Source organism: Tiliqua scincoides, chromosome 2 (genome assembly GCF_035046505.1).
Source record: "Tiliqua scincoides isolate rTilSci1 chromosome 2, rTilSci1.hap2, whole genome shotgun sequence".
Lineage (NCBI taxonomy): Eukaryota > Metazoa > Chordata > Lepidosauria > Squamata > Scincidae > Tiliqua > Tiliqua scincoides.
In genome coordinates, this window is record NC_089822.1 from 136,180,893 (window position 1) to 136,198,354 (window position 17,462).

The 17,462-nt window shown below is 42.8% G+C and overlaps 1 protein-coding gene and 1 long non-coding RNA gene across 2 annotated transcripts; one reads left to right on the plus strand and one right to left on the minus strand.

The window, feature by feature from the left end:
- Positions 1-6,609: 6,609 nt before the first annotated feature.
- LOC136641441 (thiol S-methyltransferase TMT1A-like) lies at positions 6,610-11,465 on the minus strand. Its single transcript, XM_066617231.1, has 2 exons — positions 10,968-11,465; positions 6,610-6,846 (listed from the first exon to the last, which is right to left on the minus strand). The coding sequence occupies exons 1-2, from the start codon at positions 11,463-11,465 to the stop codon at positions 6,610-6,612; spliced, it is 735 nt and encodes a 244-aa protein (XP_066473328.1).
- Positions 11,466-16,649: 5,184 nt separating this feature from the next.
- On the plus strand, positions 16,650-17,124 carry LOC136639586 (uncharacterized). The gene is made up of 4 exons (XR_010793702.1): positions 16,650-16,715; positions 16,805-16,873; positions 16,968-16,997; positions 17,080-17,124. It is a non-coding gene; the product is annotated as an uncharacterized lncRNA (long non-coding RNA).
- The last annotated feature ends 338 nt before the right edge of the window (positions 17,125-17,462 follow it).

Here is a 17,462-nt window from a genome sequence, read left to right on the forward strand (position 1 = left end):
ATTAGAACGCATGCAGAACCAGAAGGGGGGGGGGGGAAGTCTGTAGGAGAGACAAGAAACTGTTTGCCAAGCCTGGGGCAAAGTTTTTTTGTTTTGTTTTTGTTTTGTTTTCCTGTTGCTTCCAGTACTCAAAATTTGGCCCAGGAAAATGAAACTGCCAGGGGTGGAGTTTGTCTTTATATATTGCTGCCAGTACTGAAGAGTTAGCTAAGAAAAATGAAACGGCCAACCAGAAATAGCTTGTTGCACATCAAAGGCATATCATTGGTCATGAACTTGGTGTTGCCAGGATCTCTCATGTCAGGAACACTTTTTCTCCTGAAGGAAGCTTCTATAATACAGGAGGAGCCTCCAGACCTTTCTGCCAGAGGGCCACATCAAGTATCTGGCACGATGCTGAGGGCCAGAAATATAAATAAATTTTAAATATAAAATTATATAAATACATTAGAGGCGGAACTTAGATGAATGAATGGTCTCTAAGCTCCAGGGTTTCTCCATACACCAACACACCACAGAAATAAAGCACACACTCAGATTAACTCCCATTCCCCCACCCCACAAGCAGCTTTTTGCATGTAAAGGAGTCAATAACTCAGAACCAGCACATCACAAGAAACACCCAGAGCATGTTCTGAGGGCTGTGAAGGCCTCCCCAACCCTCAGAATGTGTAAAGGCTTCAGAGGACCCAAAAAGTCACCTCCAGTTTTTTTGGAAAACCAGGAAGTGATGTCTTTAGGCCTTTTGAAGGCTGTCTGAGGTATGAACTCCCTGGCCCTCCGAACACCCTCCAGATGCAACCAGAGCACAGTTCCAATCACATTTGGTCAAATGGGCCAGAGGCTTGCAGGAGACCAGAGGCTTGTCCCAGGCCTTATAGAGGCTCACTGCAGGCCACATTTGCCCCTCCCCCCAGGCCAGGGTTTGGAGAATCCTGTAATACAGGTATGTTGCTTTACATTATTTTCCCCTTGAGCCCTTTAGTATTCTTTTATTGGACAATGATGATGATCACCAAATGTTCTTCTTTTCTGTATTACAGGGAGCTAATGCTTTCTACAAGCTGTGAGTTTGAGCAGAGGAATGGCAGTGTATGTGTGGGAATGACTGGGCTGCATAACTCTTTCCTTTCCAGTTATTTTTATTTCCCCCCCCTTCCACGTTGGAAAGACATATGATGCTTATCACTGCCAGTTTTAGATGAACTACATAGATGTACACGTTGTATCTGCCTGGTTGATTTAGGCATATGATATCTCTATCTTATGTAAGTAGGCAGCTATTTGAAATGTTAGACAGAGGACAGGGAGAGAGTTATTTATGGGTTACAAATAAAATTAAATGGGCAGGGAGTTAACAGTCAGGCATTCTGGGGCATGATCGGAGTGGGCAGGAGACTATATAAGCAGAGAGGGAGAATTGTGAGAGCAAGGAAGAAAAGCTAACAGAACCCAGATCTGGGTGTCAAGGGGTGAGCAGACAGGAGCAAGCCAGCCTGAGAAGCTGGTCAACCACAGGGTAATCTCTAGGCAGACAAAGTGACTCTAGCTTCCTCAGTAGCTGATTGGGACACACTGCACCTTTCCCCCTCACCCTTGCTCAGGGACCTTTGAGCCTTGGCCCATTTTAGCTCCCCATGGGTAGGAACTACACCCTCCCAGCAAAGAAGGCAAGGAGGAGTGGCCCCACTAGCTGCATTGCACATGCAGGGGGGAACAAGAAGGTGGTGTCTGGTGGTTGAGTTTTGGTGGCAATACATCTGGAGAAGATGAGCTGAGAGAGAGAGAGAGAGAGAGAGAGAGAGAGAGAGAGCATAAGCGTAAACCATGAAAATAGATCGATAGCAGCTTCACAGGACTTTTGAAAGAAGTGTTCACGGGTGGGCCTGGCTATTGTGTTATTGTGGAAAATAAAGAAAGCTTATTGCATCGAGCTCCAGTGTCTGGTAAGCATATACCTTCTGACATGCCCAGACTTCCCTGGCCTGCACTCATGAGCGAGTGAGGCATACTCTGTGATGTGGCACTCCTCCTGTGGAATGAGTCAGGCCCCTAGGGACAAGGACAGGAGGAATGAAAATGAATGAATGAGCAAAGACAGGTAAAACAAGTGGAATAAAAAAAGATGGTGTGTATGCAAATGGAAGAGAGGAATTGACAGGGAGGTTGGGGGAGAAAATGAGAACCAAAAATTGGAAAGGAAGGAAGTAAAAGAGGGAATGACACAGAAAAGCAGAGGAAGAGAAGAAAACGGAGTAGTGGCAGAAGGAGGGAGTGGAGGAAATTCAGGGGAGGAGTAGAGGAGAAGCGAGGCAGATGAGATAGTGGTACAGAAGTGAGGAAACCTGGTTGTGCGGGGATGACCAGCAGATGAGTGAGGGAAGAGAGGTAGCCTGGAGGAAATGGAGGTGAAGGGTCAGCACAGCCAACATCCTAGTCTGCAGCATCTCAGAGACATAACTAGGGTAATGCTTGAAAGACTCCAATTCTCATTCCAAAGAGGGCTGCCCAAGCCACTATCTAGGTATTAGACATTGCTGAAGGCTCAGCTCTGCCTTTGGCGGCCTCCCACCAACTTAAAAAGTAATGGAAAAGTCAGGAGGGTGTTGGCCTTTTCAGTTAAAGATCAGAGAAGACTAGAAAACAGACTTGTTCCATGATAGGTCATTACAGTGCAAAATATACCTCAGCAGCTGCACCATGTAAAATAGCAGCACTTTTTTTTTACTCTATATAATGTCTAGTTGACCCTAGCTGGACTTCTGATATGGTCTTCTGTAAACGCTATATTTATGCTATTCAATTTTCTGTGTTGCTTTTCTTCCAAGCAGGGCAGTCAAGGCAGTTTAAACAAATTCGTAAGAATCTGTCAGAAAAATTTACAAAATTACAAAACCGAGAGTATATCAAGTCAGGAGTGGATTCAGAGTTTGTGTTTGGGGGGGGGGGGGCATGAGCACTAGCTTAACTCCAGAGCCCAGGTCAACCAAAGAGATAGACCTGGGCTCCTGCCTGGACTTGCTAGGTAGACCAGGGCTCCCAGTTGAACCTGTAGCCTCCATGGCCAAGATTTGCTGTGTGGGTAGACCTGGGCTCCCAGTCTGACTGCTATGTCAAATGCCTGCCCAGTGGGCACTCCCTTTTCTCCTGACTTTGCTCCCCATTCCAGCAGGTACCCTTAAATTTACATACAAGTTAAAGGTGTTTGGGTCCATAGAGGTGGACATACCATTTAACCTCATTATAATATGAAATTCCTAATGCTCAGAATGGCACATTTGCATAGGATATTTTTCAGGGACTATAAGTCCTGCAAGCCAGTCATAAAACACCACCTTCTATCCTGCAAGCCAGTCATAAAACACCACCTATCCAGTCCTGCAAGCCAGTCATGAAACACCACCTTCTCTTCTGGGGTTCAGCTCCCTATATTTCTAGTTTTGCATTTGACATCAACTCAGATCTCTCCTATGTGAATATGCTTCAGAGTCCAATCCTAGGCATGCCTACTCAGGTGTAAGTCTATGGGGCTTACTCCCAGGAAAGTGTGGATAGGACGGCAGCGTCAGAGCCTAATCCTAGGCGTCCTACTCAAATGTAATTCCCATTATAGTCTATGGGGCCTACTCCTAGGAAAGTATGGAGAGGATGGAAGCCTGTGTCCATCCTAAAGAGCAGTAAGGACTCAGTTTTGGCCATAGAAAGGCTGCAGTCGACTGTCCATTTCCACTGTGCCCGGGACCTTTCTCCTTCTCAAAAGCCTTGCTGAGGCTTTGCTGGGGCGGCTAATGCTACCCCGTCTGCACCCTGTGGGAGGGAGGACAATGCTCTTAGCAGAAGGAGTTGACTTTTAGGCTGCACTTCTGTATGTAATTACCTGAGAGTAAGACCCATTGAACACAGTGGGACTTACTTCTGGGTACACCTGCTCAGTGCAGGAACATCTGTCACTGCACCAGGACGTTTAAAGCACCAGAGTTGCAAATCAACTCCACTGCTTTAAAAAAAATATTGGCTGATGGGGGGGACGGACAAGACTCCAGATGGAGGGTAGCTCCTTTTCAAGCGTGCTTGAAAACAAGGGGATGGCAAAGAGCCTAGGTCACTGAGCAGGTCTACTCAGAAGAAAGTCCCATTGTGTTCAATGGGTCTTACTCACAGATAAGTACATACAGGAGTGCAAAGGAGGAGTAGCCACGACAGAGCAGGAGGTCCTAGCTAAGGGCGGAGGGAAAGCCACTCTGCCCCCCCCCCAAAACAGTAGGTGCCTCATAGAAAAAGCCTGGAAGAAGTGCTGGGTTGCCACTTTAATTTAAAAACAAACAAACCTGGATCCACACTTACCCTCTGCCACTGCCCTTCCCCATTGTCAGGACAGTTTTGGGGGGCCGCCCCCATGGTCCTCCCCCTGGATCTGCCCATGTATCAAGTACAGATTTATTATAAAAATTGTTAATTGACTAAGAAAAAGAAGTGGAAAATAAAACATTATAGAACAACTAACAAACCAACAGGAAAAAAATAGACCAGTCTCCAGAATTAAGAATCGGTCAGCATGAACAAGAAATCAGATCCAACCCACCTAGAATCTGAGTGAACAGTTGTGACTTGCTGTCCTAAAAGATAACAGATTTCTATAATAAGGGTACAACCACTGAAAAGACCATGTCTCTGGTAGCTGCCCACTCAATCTCTGCAGGCAGAGGCACCTGGATAAGGGCCTCAAACATAGATCAATGGTTTCTATTGGCTGCTTTTACCCCTGGGGGCTGGGGATAAGAATAGGCCCTCAGTTTGGCTGTACTTGTCATAAGAGGCGACTAAACAGCCACCGGGTAGATGGGACTCGTTAGCCTGGGAAGGCAGCTCATCTGAGAGAAGGAAAACTCTGATCCCAAACCTCCACTGCCTTGTGGCTACATCTAGTTATGGAAAAGGCTTCAGGAGTCAACCTCGAGGCAAAATTCGGAGCCGGAGTCCCTGAGGCAGTTCATGGCTGAACACAGTCATGTTCTGGCAACTCCTGCGACGCCGCTGGAACCAACTGTATTGGCCTCTGCCTTTCCATTGGACCATTTCAGCAACGTGGAGAGGGGGGATTTGCTGCATGGGTAACAGCCTATCCTCCATACCTACTTTACCTAGGTTTCGCGCTCTGGAGAGGACACTCTGTTCCAGAACCACAATTCAGAGCATGACACCATAGTCTTTCGAGACTGAAGGATGCCAACAACAACAATTGGCTGCTTTCTATTAGAGGATGTTCTTGATACTCTGGTTTCAGGCCATCTAGAGTCCTTATTGGTCAAAATCATTCATTTAAATTGTGTCTAGAAAGAAACTGGGAGCCAATAAAGACTTTTAAGTGTGAGTGAAATACACCTGTTACAGTGGGTTGGTTAGTAAACAGGCTGCCATTTTGAAACCAGTTGAAGTCTCTAAAGATATTTCAAAGGCATCTGTTAAAGAAATCAAGCATGGATGATACAAAAGCATGGCTATGCATGGCAAGTTCCTCTCCTTCCAGGAAGTTATGCAGCTTGCCCGCCAATCCGAGCTGAGGAAAGGCACTCTGAGCTATGGATGCCATGTATACACCACACTGGTGCAGTCGGTGCACATTGGTGAAGATTTCTGAAAATCTGAGCAAGATCACCTGACAAAACACTCTTGAACTTTGTGACCTTTATTTTGGATAATTCCCAGTCACAAGTTTAAATTGTGCCATTAAAGATTAAATCAGGAAAACTCTCACTTTATTGCACTCTCAGAATTTTCAGTAAACCTCAGGAACTCACAGTGCAATCCTATGTGGATTTACTCATAAGTAAATACTACTGTCTTCTGTGGGACTTACCCCCAGATAAGAGTGCATGGGGTGGCACTCTCAGTGTGTAAGGAGAATGTTGCAGTACGCAGCCGACACCGCAGCTCCAGAGATTCAAGGTCAGGCAGATACTCCCAGTAAATAACAAGGCACACAGCAGTGCTCCACCACCAGATGTCCTTTACTTGAAGATATATACAATATTTACAGTGCAAAGGCAGCAAGCAAACAGCAAAGATAGCACTCTTCTCAATTCTCCAATCACCAACTCCACCGACGTAGCTTCCCGCAGACACTCCACATAACATCTCCCACACAGCAGCTTGCACAAGCTGCAATATATATTGGCGCTGGCCAATGAGAGGCAGGCTACGATCTGGTGATCACTTGACTCGTTGTCTGGTGACATGTCTGGTGACACGGTATTGCAGGGTATTGCTTCATCCCTGCTGTGCCCTGTTGCATCAGCCAATCCCATGATGCATCAGTGCTACACTGCATGTATGCATGTATACACCCAAGACATCAGGGCCTAGCCTTGCTCTATCCAGCCTGTAAATTGACTATAGGCCTGGCGCATATATCATAACAGAGAAACTGCTTTGTTTTCCCTTAGGCCAGTGCAGAAGTTGCAAGCCTTCCCTGCTGTGAATCCACACACACAGTTTGTACATTTCTTAGCATTAATTCAATAGCCAGTGGCATTAATTTGCAGTGGTTCAAATTTTAAGATAATTCCCTGAGAAGGACTACTTCCCATTACAAATTCAAAAACTGAGCGATCATTTAATGGCATATCCAATAATATGAGAACGAATTGGGGTCCACTTAATTGGGGAAATTATATGATGCAGATTCAGTTTGGAGAAGTTCTCATTCTCCAGGTTCTTCCATGTCTCTTTAATCAAAGAACACCCATGTCCCAAATGTTGCCAGGTGGGGTCATAGACTTGCTGCCAGAAGTAGGTCCAGCTGGATCGGTCAGCAGCCACATGCTCCATGAAATAGAATGCACCACCCTGCAAGGAGGAGAGTAGCAGAAAATTTTTTTTTAGACTTACGCATGCTTACGCATAATTAACAAATTAATGTGAGAACGACTGGAGCGGTGTGTGCTGTTGGGTGTGATTGACCATGAGCACAAACTGCTTTTCAATGCTATGCTTGAAAACCATTTAGTGAGCCGAAAAGGGAATTTGATTTAACATGTGCTGTGGAGAAGAGACTAAGTCAAGGCTCTTCATCTTTGCTTGCCTTTGGATCACAATGTTAAGAAGTTGCTATCCATGCTGTGGTAGATTTAATGTCACTTGCAGTGCCATTGGTTGGGCACAAAACTATGCAGTAGTAGTGTTGTTGAAACAGTATGATCCTACACTATGTCCCCAATCAGTTTTTTAGTTCCAGAGGTGCAGAGAAGGATAAGAAGATCATATGGATGCAGAGCCAACATAGCACAACTGAGTGAAGGTGGTTGGAACACAAACTGAAAGCTGGGTTAGCTACCTATCCAGCTCATCCTAGGAGTGGTGTAGGATCTATTATTTTAAACACTGTAAATAAAACCCCAAGGATCTTGACCCCCCCCCCACTTCTTACTACTACACCCCTCTAAAACAGTGGTTCTCAAACTTTTTAGCACTGGGACTCACTTTTTAAACTGACACTCTATCAGGACCCACCTAGCTTTATGAGACTTTTTAAAAAGTGATCTAGAATGAAATATTTTTGTTTAAAAAAAAACCCCACAATCCATTTCTCACAATGAGGCAGCTCTAATGAATAACCTCAAGGTTTGAGGGGCTTAGGGTGCAATCCTAACCCACTTTCTAGCACTGGCATAGCTGTGCCAGTGGGGCATGTGCTGCATCCTGCAATTGGAGGGCAGTCACAGAGGCCTTCTCAAGGTATGGCAATGTTTTTTCCCTTACCTTGAAGTTGCGTTACCCTTATGTCAGTGCTGGAACGTGGGTTAGGATTGCACCCTAAGTTATGTAACCCAGTCTTCATCTACCCCCACTACCTGTCATTAATGGACTTTGAAAAAAACACACCAGAAAAAAGATCAAACATTTATCTCTCTATATTTATACAAACTTGCAAATTGCAAGAGCTCAGCTCTTTTCATGACAATTAGCAGCTATCTTGCAAACTGCAGGTGCTTAGTACTTTGCAGGGCAGTTAGCAGTTAGCAGCTATCTGATTTTTGAATAGCCTCAGGGCTTGAGGCTATTCCTTAACTGATCTTTCCATCACCCTTTCCTTGGAGGCTCTGTGGTATCCACAAGAAATTAGGTCCTGACCCACCAAGTGTTTCCTGACCCACAGTTTGAGAAACACTGCTTTAAACCATAAGAATGTTGCCAAGATCCTTCGGTTTTATTTACTGTATGTACTTTTGCACTCAATTTCTCCTTGTTTACTTTCAGATCTACAGATCACGAATGCAGACAGTGTCATATGGTGTGTGTGTCTGTGTGTGTCTGTGTGTCTGTGTTCAAGAAGAGTGATTTCTCAACTCAAATCCATCAAGACAACCGATATTGTGAAACAACTTAGGGCACAATCCTATCCAACTTTTCAGTGCCTGTGCACAGTGGCATCACTAGAGGGTGTGGGCCACACTGGGTGACACGCACAGGGAGGCTGTTGTGCATGGGGGGGTGACACGCTAGAATTGCTGTGGTTAGGAGTAATACCGTCCCCTTGGAACTGGGGTTGTCTTTGAAGTGTTTGGGGTTGCACTCTCGTCCCTCTCTCGCTCTGCCTCTGCTCGCTTATCTATCCTATCTAAGATAGGATCTCAAAACACATAGATGAACAGGCCTTGTTGAGGGAGAATCAGCATGGCTTCTGTAAGGGTAAGTCTTGCCTCACGAACCTTATAGAATTCTTTGAAAAGGTCAACAGGCATGTGGATGCGGGAGAACCCGTGGACATTATATATCTGGACTTTCAGAAGGCATTCGACACAGTCCCTCACCAAAGGCTACTGGAAAAACTCCACAGTCAGGGAATTAGAGGACAGGTCCTCTCATGGATTGAGAACTGGTTGGAGGCCAGGAAGCAGAGAGTGGGTGTCAATGGGCAATTTTCACAATGGAGAAAAGCATTGTGCCCCAAGGATCTGTCCTGGGACCGGCGCTTTTCAACCTCGTCATAAATGACCTGGAGATAGGGGTGAGCAGTGAGGTTGCAAAGTTTGCAGACGACACCAAACTTTTCCGAGTGGTGAAGACCAGAAGTGATTGTGAGGAGCTCCAGAAGGATCTCTCCAAACTGGCAGACTGGGCAACAAAATGGCAGATGCGCTTCAATGTCAGTAAGTGTAAGGTCATGCACATTGGGGCAAAAAATCAAAACTTTAGATATAGGCTGATGGGTTCTGAGCTGTCTGTGACAGGTCAGGAAAGAGATCTTGGGGGGGGGGTGGACAGGTCGATGAAAGTGTTGACCCAATGTGCGGCGGCAGTGAAGAAGGCCAATTCTATGCTTGGGATCATTTGGAAAGGTATTGAGAACAAAACAGCTAATATTATAATGCCGTTGTACAAATCTATGGTAAGGCCACACCTGGAGTATTGTGTCCAGTTCTGGTCGCCGCATCTCAAAAAAGACATAGTGGAAATGGAAAAGGTGGAAAAGAGAGCGACTAAGATGATTACGGGACTGGGGCACCTTCCTTACGAGGAAAGGCTACGGCGTTTGGGCCTCTTCAGCCTAGAAAAGAGACGCCTGAGGGGGGACATGATTGAAACATACAAAATTATGCAGGGTTGGACAGAGTGGATAGAGAGATGCTCTTTACACTCTCACATAACACCAGAACCAGGGGACATCCACTAAAATTGAGTGTTGGGAGGGTTAGAACAGACAAAAGAAAATATTTCTTTACTCAGCGTGTGGTCGGTCTGTGGAACTCCTTGCCACAGGATGAGGTGACGGCATCTGGCCTGGACACCTTTAAAAGGGGATTGGACAAGTTTCTGGAGGAAAAATCCATTATGGGGTACAAGCCATGATGTGTATGTGCAACCTCCTGATTTTAGAAATAAGCTATGTCAGAATGCCAGTGCAAGGGAGGGCACCAGGATGCAGGTCTCTTGTTATCTGGTGTGCTCCCTGGGGCATTTGGTGGGCTGCTGTGAGATACAGGAAGCTGGACTAGATGGGCCTATGGCCTTATCCAGTGGGGCTGTTCTTACGTTCTTATGGTGGTGGCATGTGGCCTAGATGCCTTTAAAAGGAGATTGGACAAGTTTCTGGAGGAAAAGTCCATCACAGGGTACAAGCCATGATAGGTATGTGCAACCTCCTGATTTTAGAAGTAGGCTATCTCAGAATGCCTGATGCAAGTGATGTCACCAGATGCAGGTCTCTTGTTTTGTGTGCTCCCCAAGGCATCTGGTGGGCCACTGTGACATACAGCAAGCTGGTCTAGATGGGCTTTTGGCCAGATCCAGCAGGGTTCTTCTTATCTAATGATATCGGCCACATATTAACTTTTGTCAGCTTAGAAAATCTTTCCCCTGAGATGAGCTCAGTTAAACATATTCCCCAGTCAGTTTAGTTGGTGGCTCCCCCTCCCCTTTTTCCTATTTTAACAACGCTTTAAATGTAAAGTTGACTATATTGGCAACAAGAATGAATGTTTATGTAAATCAGAACAGAAAGCATCAAAGCAATGCAGACATATCTGAGTATAGTTTTTAAAAGAGACCCTGCACCAAGCTGCTGTTGGGCAGCTACCCGCAAGGATCAAATATGTGGACATTTTTTAGTTTATGTAACATCCCCACAACTGATCTGATGGTGTTTACATTTTTTGTAATGTGCCTGCTCTGGTTTTATAAAAACAACAATGCTTTATAATGGTTTTTACTGGCACAGGTGCATTGCTACTGGGCCAAAATGATGTTTAACACCATCTTGTGGTTCTGAAGGACCACTGCAAAGAAATTTCAATTTATAAAGACTGAATAGCATCTACAGTAGCATTAAAACTTTTAAAAAATTCTTTGGATGCACTTTTGATAGCTTTCCATACAACAGTCTGAGTGCCCTTCATATATACCTCCTTCTCCCATGGTTAAGCAAGTCATATTAAAGATGCCAGCCAGCATCACTCTTCCTTATTTACTGGTCTGAGCACTCTCACCACTTCCTTGAGGACGACCCTGACATCGGCCACATAGCACAGAACCAGCGTGCCAACCATCATGTCCACAGAACTATCAGGCACTTGGTGCAGGTCTTCACCAGAGGCCAAAATAAAGCCCTCAAACCTGAGGTGCTGGTTCTCAGCAATGTTCTTCAGAAGGTATTTTTCAACATTGGGATTGGGATCCATGCCAATGACCGGACAGCCAAATGGGTAGAACTGGAAGTTGGCCCCAGCACCCACGCCGATCTCAAGCAGGGAAAGTGAACCTGAAGAACCAGTAAAGTCGGCCAAGTTGCTGAATAGCTGCTGCTTCTCTTTGTGAAGTTGTTGGTGATACAATCTGGAGAACTTGATCATAAAATATGGGAAGAGTTTTTTCCAAAGAGGGTCCCATAAGCCAAGAAAGAGGAGTACATAAACAGGCAGCACAAGGAGTTTGGTAACTCCTTGAAGGAGAGGGACCATCACCATCATGGCAGAAATTCATTCAGTGGCTTTGCTGCAAGGCAAGTGCTGACATTAATTTTGTATCATGAACAGTTTCTGTTCTCCACAAAGGGCTGTTTTGCTGAGCTGGCTAGTCTGGTTTCTTTAGGCAGCTGACTTCCCAGTACAGTACTCAAAGTCCTCAAACAAATGATGATCTCATAATTATTTAAATAAAAAAAATTGTAAGATGCACTGTGTGTGTGTTGCAAGGTACTTTAAGATGTTGTAAGAGTTAAAGCAAACTGAGCAGGCAAAAGTGGTGATTATTAGTTAAACATCTTAAGGGATTTATGTCTAAGCATTGAGAATGAATGTGAATGTTAGAATGTAGCAAAAGGTTGTTTAAAACACAGCGTTTTAAGGGAATATTTTTAAGCATTGAGAGAGTGTCAGGGTTAGAAGTGAGAGTGAGTGAAGTCACATCAACATCTTAAGGGATTTATGTCTAAGCATTGAGAATGTGTGTGATATTTAGAAGTGAGGAGAGAAGCCTGTGTGTCAGCATTAGAAGTGAGAGAAGTGTGTGTGTGTGTGTGTTATTACAATGTGGGGTTCACTCTTTGAAACACATACATTTTTTATTGAAGATAATTCCATTGTTCCATTTTACACATACATTGTATACAATTCACATACAATTCACATACCCTTAGCAGTCAGCAAATGGCATTGCACTTTTAATTTTGCTTACAATGACTTCATCTCCCATAACGATTGTATGACTTACTCTGACTTTTGAAATGCAACATAACTGTTGCTAATGCTATTTTTTGCACCTTTTGTGAGAACTTGATTTTTGAACTGGCTGTGTTGCTTTTTTGAACTTTTCTGATATAGTTAAACTACTACAACTAATCTGAAATATTATTATTTGTTAGTCACTTGTGTATGCACCAAAACTGGTTTGAAATGAAGAATAAGAATATAAAGAGAGCTGGTGTGAATACTGTTTCTAGCATGTGTATGCAGCTTGTTGCTCTGAAGAATAAAAGGAGAGACTGATTTTTTCTGTGATCTGAAGACAAAGGAACATTTACTGTGCTTGTATTCTTATCTGTTGTGAAAGAACACTGTGGTATACAGCCAAGTTAAGCAAACTGTTTGTGACTTTCGGGTTTTTGAACTTGCTTGGACATTTAACTTATGCATACTGAGAGATTAAAATTATGCTGTTTACGTTTTAGGTAAGCATTCTTACTAAACTATACATATAACATACTTTTTAACATGTGGAAACAAAAAGAAGGCTTAAAAACAATGAAAACAGGCATATATATACAGGTAACAAAAGAGAGATCAGTATAGAATTCCTGGCTAATTTTACAAAACAATTGTTTAATTAACATTTTGTAAACTGATAAATAAAAAAACATGGTAAACTATGAAATTAAGAAACATCTTATAAGAATAAAACAGAAAGGCCTTAAGGGCTTGATTAAAACTATGGGATCAGAAAAATTTTCTGATGGAACAGAATGAGACTAGAAAATAAACATCTTAGAAAAAAGAGGTGTAACTCTGACTATAAATAACAAAATAAGGTTTAGTTTGACTTTAAAGCTGTGATAACTGCTGCTGCTGGGTAAAATGGCTGATGGCTGTGTTTCTAAAAGGTGTGTGGAATGAGACACTGGGAGACTATGGTTATATGATAAATATTGAGCTTGGAGTTGCTGCTGCTTAAAAGCTGAAGCTTATGAATATGGCTTAAATTCTGTGATATAAGCCAGGGGAAGATAATTAAATTAAAGGACTGATCACACATTATTTTAAAAACTGTGATGGCAGCTGTTAATTCAGCTCTCTGTGTAGAGATTTGGGAATTGGTAACGTGGTTTTTTTTACTGACCTTCCTTTTGGTATGTAACTACTTTAGCGATGGGTATTGAGCATCTGACTGGTTTTAAAGAGAGATTTGCCTGTGTTACTTGGGCAAGTCTAAAATTTTTGGAAATATTAAATGTTTTTTCCTTTATATACTTAACTCTTTGTTTTTTATAATGGGTAGAGTGAATTTTAAGACTTCTTGGCTTTGAAGTCTTATGGCTTGCTTCCTGCTTTTTCTAACAAGGAAAATGATGGCTTCTGGATAGCAGAACACATTCTTTGAGGGGTTGGATGAAAAATGAAGATATTTAAGCATCTGGGGAAAGTATAGTCTGTTTTGCAGGATTTTGACTTTTCTTAAGGTGGTCAAACAGTAGTTTTATTTGAACGTACAGTGGTACCTCACATAATGAATGCCTCGCACACCGAAAAACTCGCAGAACGAAAGCGTTTTGCGAAGTTTGGTAACTCGCACAACAAATTTTTATGACCCTTGCTTCGCAAGACGAATTTTTGTTTTGTTTTGTTTTGTTTTGGTTTGTTTTAAGGGGAGGATCTTCATGTCAGTTTATGTAAGTAAGTCCCATTGTGCTTGCTCCCAGGAAAGTGTGCACAGGATTACAGCCTTCAAGCTCCCCACTCAGCATCCCCCCCCCCGTTTTTGAAATCCTCAGTACAGTATGTATGCCTTTAAAGAGCACTTAATAAACACTTTGTAAACCAAATTTGACTTTGTTCTGACTTTTCTTGCCCATAAGAATGCATTAATTAAATTTCAATGCATTCCTATGGAAAAACTTGCATAACGAAAGGACTCGCGGAACGAATTAATTTCGTTATTTGAGGCACCACTGTATCTGATTGATATGTTTAACAATTGTTGCAATTCTTGCTTGTTGCAATTACACTAAAGTTAACTGTTGGGGGATTTTTAATTTAGGTGTTGCAGGTATAACACAAAATGACAGCACTTTATGCTTAAACTACAAATAAAGTGCTTGTGTTTGCACTTTTTCTGGTGTTATATAAAAACTAGACTGTTATGAAATTTAAGACAGGTCCTGTAAGAAAAAAGGATTTACTTGGGGACCTGCTATTAAAATATTATTTATCCATATGAGTTTTTTATATTTATTTTTTAAATGGCTATAATGCTTAATTCACACTCAGCTGACACAAAGTTGGGCTATTTAACATGCTTTAGGCTGTCTAGCATGCTTTGGGAAAAAACTTAGCTAATGATACTTCTGGCTTTCTTAAAGTGGTTGGAATGTTACTGAGCTATACTGCATTATGTGCAGGGGTTTTTAGGGACTTCTAGCTGTAGGGAATGATAGCTAGATGATATGTGTTTATTATACCTTCCTGTAATTCTCTGGCATCTGTGCTAGTGATGCTAAAGTCTTTAAGTACAATCTGTACCTCCTTTGGCACAGAATGGGGGAGAGTTTTTTGTTTTTTAACTGCTTGCCTTCGTGCATTGTGGCTTTGTTTTACAGGGAGAACTATGGACAACTTTAAAAGATTCCTCGGCCATTAAATCTTCTGATTTTTTTTTTTTTGAGCCATGGTCTCTATAAGGTATGGCTGCTTGTTAGTGTTTGATTGTACTTTTTGTTCTAGCTGGGTTGGTGCAGAGGGGGGAAAAGGAGAAATATCTTTTAGGAAGAACACTGTTTTTGTTTTATTTTGTTTTTCTTCTGACTGCTTTTGCAGCTCTGCCTGCAGAGTGAAAGTTTGGATGGTATTTAAGCAAAAGTGTCATGTTTGGAAAATTTTTATGGGAGCCTGTGGTTTTTTGTGTAGCCTTTGTCCTATATGGTCCCATTCTTGTACCGTATTTTTTGCTCCATAAGACGCACGTTTCCCCCCCCCCAAAAAGGGGGGGGAAGTGTGAGCGTCTTATGGAGCGAATACTGCAAAAACAAAACAAAAAAACTCTGCCCCCGGCTCCACCCCCTGCCCGCTCTGCTCGGCTTCCCAGGAATGTGTGGGTGGGGTGGCAGTCTCACTGCGCAAGCCCGTGTGTCTACTCAGAAGTAAGTCACAGAGTAACTGGGGCTCACTCCCAGGAAAGTGTGGGTGGGGTGGCAGTCTCGCTGCCCAATCCTGTGCATGCCTACTCTGAAGTAAGTCCCATTAGAGTCAGGGGGGCTTACTCCCAGGAAAGCCTCTCCCCCCCCAAGCCTGGAGCATCACATCCTCTCTCCCCCCAAGCCTGGAGCATCACAGACTCTTGCTCCCCCCCAAGCCTGGAGCATCACAGCTTTTCTCTTCCGCCCCCCATGCCTAGAGCATCACCGACTCTTCCCTCCCCCCAAGCCTCCCCCCAAGCCATCACAACTTCTCTGCAACACAAACACTTTCCCCCTCTCTCACACTCACAGGCTGCCTCCTTCACTTACACACACAGAGCATCACTTACACATCACACAGCAGGGGAGGGGCACTTTCACTCACCTCATCCAGCATCTGAATGTAAGCCCCCCCCCCATCACAAAGAAAAAACTGTCTCCTTGGTCAGAATGCCAGTGTTCGCTTATTGCACAAGCCCCAGGTAAGGCTTGGTTCTCACCATAAATCCAGAGGTTTGTTGTGTCTTGAGAATTCAAGTTGTGGTTGGACTTTCCACTTGTTCATTTGTATTGGAATCACAGAAGAACTGGCGAGGAGGTAGATGTGGTGTCAGCAGTGGCCCCTTTAAGGGTAAGGCCTGGGCATCCAGCAGAGTGAGGGAAGGGGTGGAATGTTTTGAGCATTTTCCAACACTGCAAGGGCCTGTGTGAATCTGTTAGAATTAAATATTGCTTCTCTCTATCAGAATCTGTATGTCAGACTGCTTTTATTCAAGGTTTGTATTTTTCACTCTGTATGTGCTCAGGGGCTAATATTGACAGGAGTTAAAAAAAATCCTAGCTGTCTCTCTCTTTCAGGTGTTGAATTTTGTGTGAGGTGCATGACTTTTGCTTTTTTTCCCATGGAATTTGACTGCCCCTTGTGTCAATTTGATGAAGGGGCTGTCTTGAATTTTGGCCATAGGGCAAAAAATGTTGTCTTTTTTTTCCAGGTGTACAGTGCAAAAAAAAAATGTTTGGTGGAATGTCAGAGGAAGATGAACCAAATATTTCACAGGAATCTGATGGTGAGAATCATCTTAAATAATAGTATCCTATTATTTTTTAAAAGTACAAGATACATTTATATGTCGTCTTCTGTTTCAAATTTAGTGCTGTTTCTGGGGGCACTGCAGGAATCAACTGCTAAACCAGGTATTTGTACAGTTGAATTTTTATTTTTTTATTTCCTCTGAATATTGAGCAATTCAAAATGGTTCTTTTTTTTCAGATCCCCCTAGGCAGTCAGGTGACAATTCAGACTGTATGAAAAAGACTTTCATATTTCGAAAAGGTAAAACTGTGCATATTTTTTAATTAAGTTTCTTTTTAAAATAAGTAAAGTGATCCTACTTATTTTTATTTTTTTAAAAAAACCTGTAGGACTTCCTTCAAGTACCAGATTAACCCCCCCACCCAGTTCTGATGGGTTATACTCAGCTTCCAGTTCTGGTATGTGTTACCTCATATTTTATTTAAAAATCATGAAAGTGGATACCCTATATAATCATAATTATTTTTACTGTTTTATTTCTTTGTTTTGAAGGAGAATCATCCCCCGCCCTTTTCAAAAGAGGTAAAAATTCTGTTATTGCTCCCCTTTTTTTATTGCCCATTTATAAATATTTAATATAAAATTAAATTTCTGATCATTTCAGCTAAAGGAATTATTGATTCAGCTCTCACAGCCAGATGTGGTGGTGGTTTAGGCATTTTTAAAAGAGGTATTTTTTATGATTAATAACAAGGAAAATCTTATTTTTTATTTTTTTGTAAATGCCAATACATTTTTTTTCCTTTTTTCTTTTAGTTGCTAGAGGGTCACCAAAATCCAGCACAGGGGGAGGTAATCCTAGGCCTTTAAAAAAAAAAAAATTTTTTTTGGTTTTTCCACATTCAGGAAATACTGGGCCTGTGCAAAATCACGCAGGTGTTAGTGGACCCCAAGGAAAATCTCCATTGAGTCCAAAGCCTAGCACGTCCAAACCACATGCTCTGGACAGTCACAAAAAAAGTAACTACCTGTATAAATTACATAATA

Excerpts from the sequence above, each read along its gene's own strand:
- LOC136641441 (XM_066617231.1), bottom strand. The coding sequence starts at position 11,465 with ATGATGGTGATGGTCCCTCTCCTTCAAGGAGTTACCAAACTCCTTGTG. Across the intron at positions 6,847-10,967 it reads TGGTGAGAGTGCTCAGACCA|GGTGGTGCATTCTATTTCAT; the intron begins GTAAATAAGGAA and ends TCCTCCTTGCAG.